Raw genomic sequence first — 5,749 nt, forward strand, 5'->3', positions numbered from 1 at the left:
TATCGCGAAAGTCCTGGCTGGAAGCCCAACCTTTCCGAGCTCTTTTACAGGGCTTAGCAATACTGAGGGACAGCTGCAATAAGTGAGTGAATCTGAGAGGAGAATATGTTGAATAAAATCATAATTAATTGACCAAAGTTAGGAACTTGTCAGCATCCCCTCATGTATACACACACACACACACACACACACATATATATATATATATATATTTATATATATATAGAGAGAGAGACATACATACAATATATACATACAATACATACACACACACACACCAGTAACGATCTGGAAGAATGGCTACTGAAGATCGGGAAGATTACGTTTTCCGGAATTTATGTTTACTCCAGCTTCCAAAAACTTAACATATAATAAAAAAAAAATACATTCATACATATACATGTATGTATATATGTATGTATGTATGTATTTATGTATGTATGTATGTTTGTACGCATGTATACATATATGTATGTATATTTATAAGTATGTACGCAAGTTCGTATGTATGTATGCATATATATATATATATATATATATATGTACGCATATCTATATTTCTATATGTGTATGGATTTATTTTTATATAAATACATTGGTCTTTGTTTCCTAAAAGAGACTCTGCTTTAATTTACCATTAAGAACTTCGCTACTATTGTAGGTATCATATTCAATACGGAAACTTAATACGTAATTTTACGGAAACTTACACTGGACTATCTGTAAACATTTACTTTATCGATGACCTTTTAGAAGCGTGAGCACACACGTGACCAATTAGCCTTAAATTTTTCAAAATATTTTTGTCTTGCCCTGGGACCAGTTTTATAGTTTCATTCCTCACTGTTTCAGTCACGCATATTGATGTTTAACTCCTATTATCATGTAATCCAGCAAGAGAAGGGTGATTGGCGAAAAAGACAACTTATAATAATGCATCACAGATGTGTAAGACGAACAAGTTGTCATTTCTTCTATTACAGACGGGATGTGATCGTACAATTCTGGGGCAACGTATTCGTTGAAACCATAACTATGTAGTGCAGTTGTTTCACAAAATAAAATTTCATTTATTTAGTTGTTTTCTTAGTTATTGAAAATGAGTGAACCACAAATTTCTACCCTTTGCGTTCAGTTCTGAAAGCATTTCATCATTTTCTGAGCAATATAATCTTTAATCTACAGGGTGTCCACAAAGTCTGGGTATATGGGGATTAACACATACTTAAGAAATTATTATTTCTTATATTTAATTGTTTATGTTATGATTTTATTTACTCCATGTACCCAGACTTTGTGGACACCCTGTACACTACCTCAATTCACTCACCTGTTAGTAAGAATGGCCAGTCATTCCATTCAGGTAAAATATCTATCCCTCAACAGCTTCTTCAGACCATGACATTCGATCCGAGGATTGATTGCCCTGTCGAAATTTCAAAATTTTGTGATACATATATTTTACTTACACCTATTTATTTTTCAAATTTTACAGACAGCAGTACAGATTTGCCAGAGATGAAACTGGAGAGACTGGATGTTGGCAGCACTACAAATGGAACGAGTCGAAATTCTAGCCCTATAGACGTCGAACCAAAGTCACCGAATCTCCGTCTTCCCAGTAGTAATGGCAGCGTAGAAATGGCAAACATAACATGTATTTTAGAAACTAAAGATCTGTGGAGTAAATTTCATGATCTCGGCACGGAAATGATCATCACTAAATCTGGAAGGTAATGGAGACCTCTCTGTCTGTCTGTTTCTCTCTCTTTATATATGTACATACATTCATATATGCATACATATATACACACATAGATACATACATACATGCATACATACATACATACATACACAAATACATACATACATACATACATACATACATACATACATACATACATACATATTTATCAGCAACTCTCAGATTTAAAAACGGTCAGAAGAGATAACAATGATAGATTACTGTTTTTAAATGTTGAATGAAATGATTTTGCTCTTTGATCAATGAGGATTGACCTAAGACTAAACACAACGATAACATTGACAAGAATCTTATGACCACTGCCACCACAAGCAATACCTACACCAACATTATCACCGTCATCATCATTACCAACTCAGCACCACTATACCTACCAGCTCACCAGCATTTGAATAACCAACTAGTAACAATAATATCAGCATTATAGCAACGCCTGTAGCTACATGTTTTGTATGTCAAGACAATGATATGTGTAAGAGAAGAGTGTGGGATTATTATGGCTCAAGTCAGAGGTGCAAGGAGTGATGTACTGATAAACCTGGTAATCATTTAACTAACTGTGGTCGTACAGTACTTCCCTCCACCTCAATGAAAAATCTTTTCTAGCCAGTAAAAAGAGTTGTTCAAAGGTTTAAGAAATGCTTGAATTTGTACGTAAAAATGATTAGTGATACAGTGGCCGTTGTAAATCACCCTTAGAAGCTTAAGAAAATGATTGCCGAAGTAGGTTACACACCAGAGCAAATATATTATGTTGATGAAACTGCACTCTTTCAAGAGCTCAAGATTGCCATAACTTTTATTTTCAAAGAGAGAAGTCCACACCAGTATTAAATGCTTCTAAAAATAATCTGACTCCCTTTATATACATACATTACTTTCAATCGTAAAATTAGATTCATTAAGAGTTAGTTTATTATATCATGTTGTACGTATTTTTCTAAAAACTAATCTACCAAATACTCTTCTTTTGTATTCTAAACAGACGTATGTTTCCTACATTGCGTGTTTCATTCCGAAACACTGATCCAGATACCCGATATTCAGTGCTAATGGATATAGTACCTGTAGACAGCAAAAGGTACAGATACGCTTACCACAAATCTTCTTGGCTAGTAGCTGGGAAAGCAGATCCAGCATTGCCCACCCGGCTATATATGCACCCCGATGGACCTCACTCAGGCTTAAATCTACAAAAGCAGACAGTATCGTTTGAAAAATTAAAATTGACCAATAATTTATTAGATAAGAACGGTCACGTGAGTAGTTTTATCTTTTCATCGTTTTCTGTGTGTATCTAAAAGTATATATATATATATATATATATATATATATATATATATATACATACACACACACACACACACACACACACACACACACACATATATATATATATATATATTAAATATATACTTTTATAAAACAAATTTTACAAAATATATAGTATCTGTTAACAGTCTTAGCAAAAAGCTCACAGTTGAGTTTATATATATATATATGTATGTATGTATGTATGTATATATATATGTATATACATATAATTAAGTGCAAAATAAGTAGTTTTATGCATAAAGTACGCAAATTGAGTGAATATATGTATCGAGATTAATATAATTATTTTGACAGTAATCAGTTATGTGACTTATTCAAACATTCATTTTGAATAACCCACACACCCAACAAAGATTCGAAGACGTTTTGAATGAAATTATAATATGTGTGTTGTGTGTGTATGCGTGTGTATGTGCGTGTGTATCTGTGTCTATGTGTCTATGTGTTTGAGTGTGTGCGCTTGAGCCAGGAACAAAGATGATGCCTTGTAAATTATTTTATATTCAAGAACAGAAGCAACCCTTCCTCATTAGTATGTATGTATATATGTATGTAGGTATGTAGTACAAATATGTGTACGTGTGTATATATATATATATATGTGTGTGTGCGTGCGGACGTTTGTATCTATCTATCTATCTATCTATCTATCTATCTATCTATCTATCTATCTATCTACCTATCTATCTATCTATCTATCTATCTATCTATCTATCTGTCTACAATGAGAATATTGACCAAGGTTACCGTGGTCTTTTCCGTAGGCTTTTCTTTCCACGGCCAAACCTAAACTGTCCTCCCCTCCTTTTACACGAGAACATTACTGTGTGATACACGATCCCTATTGATCGCCTTTTTTTTTTTTTATCCCTTTTGATCCCTTTTGATCGAACTACCCCCTTTTCCTTCCTACGATCCCTTTTGATCGACCCCCCCCTTTTTTTTCCTTCCCCCTCCCAAAAAGAAAAGCTCTACATTGTATTTGTCCCATCTTCGTTGAGCCCTGTGTGGCTAATAAAATAAATGTATCTATCTATCTATCTATCTATCTATCTATCTACCTATCTACCTATCTATCTATCTACCTATCTATCTATCTATCTATCTATCTATCTATCTATCTATCTATCTATCTATCTATCTACCTATCTATCTATCTATCTATCCACCTACCTATGCATGTATATATATATATATATGTATGTGTGTGTGTGGGTGTTATTGGTAAAACTCGTCGTAAACTAGTCTAGTCTGTTAACTAGCCAAAGTGCGTCGAGTAATGTCTGCGAAACATTTAACCATTCTGGAAATTGTAATAAACTCCCGGTGCAATGCACATTAAATAATGGAATGAAATAAAATAAAATGTAATAACGAAAGGAGAAATAATGAAATATTGTTATATTGTGTTGGTCCAATAAATATTTATATGGCGACAGCAGAGGGCATCTAGCATCACTGGTTTCAGTAACATTCATTGATTTAGTTTGAATATTTGCACCTTCGTTGTATATCATAAACTGTCAAGAGCAATGTTCTCAAACAATTGCTACTTTTCTTGTTAAACGGTTCTCGTTTGTGTTCTTGTTCTATTTTATAACTATCTCCAGATTTTACGTTATAGACATTTCTGTTTATTTTTGTATTCCTATTTTTCAGATCATTCTAAACAGTATGCACAAATATCAACCAAGAATACATATTGTAAAGAAACGTGATAATATAAACGAGACTACTTCCATCACTAATTTGGATGCTGAAGAATTCCGGACATTTGTATTTCCAGAAACCGTTTTTATCGCCGTTACAGCATACCAGAATCAGCTTGTAAGTAAAGTTATTTCAGCTAGATTTTTATTGAAAATATGTCGCTTAAGAAATCGTTTTACGATAGCATTTTGTGTGAGGAAGGAAGAAAAGAGCAAATGTTAACATTAACTGCTACGAAATAAAAGGAAAGAGAGAGGGAGAGAGAGAGAGAGAGAGAGAGAGAGAGAGAGAGAGAGAGAGAGAGAGAGAGAGAGAGAGAGAGGGAGAGAGAGAGAGAGAGAGAGAGAGAGAGAGAGAGAGAGAGAGAGAGAGAAGGGGGACAGACACACAGACAGAAGGAAGGATGGAGGTAGAAAAAAATCATTTATTGCTGCATGGAAAAAAATATCTACCAATCGTCTGCATTACAAAATGAACGACTGTTGTGTCGTCTGCTTTGAAATAATGTATTTTTTTGTCATATTCCACAAAAATTACAAGTTGAGAGTGTGTATGAAAATGAAAAAGTTAAACCTGACTATTTATTGAAATAAATCAAGTGGAAAATGAAGACAAGGTATAAAGTGGTAGTGATAATATCACAGTCGGACATTTTGTTTTTATGCAACGTTACTGAAGGCAAGCAAACTTATCTGATATATATACATACATATATATATACATACCGATAGAGAGAGAGAGAGGGAGAGAGAAAGAGAGATAATTAGATAGATAACTAGAAATGTATATACATATAAATATATCTATATCTATCTATCTATCTATCTATCTATCTATATATATATATATATATATATATATATATATTATATGTAATACATAACTATACATATGTATGTATACGTCGTATATGCATGTAAACTCACGCACACACACACA

The 5,749-nt window shown here is 33.3% G+C and overlaps 1 protein-coding gene across 1 annotated transcript in view; it reads left to right on the forward strand.

Moving 5' to 3' along the window:
- The window catches only part of LOC106868241 (T-box transcription factor TBX20), a 104,182-nt gene that overhangs the window by 91,626 nt on the left and 6,807 nt on the right, over nt 1-5,749 (forward strand). The window contains exons 2-4 of the mRNA XM_089351865.1: nt 1,496-1,733; nt 2,751-3,024; nt 4,760-5,002. Of these exons, the coding sequence (XP_089207991.1) occupies nt 1,496-1,733; nt 2,751-3,024; nt 4,760-5,002 (755 nt within the window). The remainder of the gene's footprint in view (nt 1-1,495; nt 1,734-2,750; nt 3,025-4,759; nt 5,003-5,749) is intronic.

This window comes from Octopus bimaculoides, chromosome 1 (genome assembly GCF_046866305.1).
Source record: "Octopus bimaculoides isolate indiv1 chromosome 1, ASM4686630v1, whole genome shotgun sequence".
Lineage (NCBI taxonomy): Eukaryota > Metazoa > Mollusca > Cephalopoda > Octopoda > Octopodidae > Octopus > Octopus bimaculoides.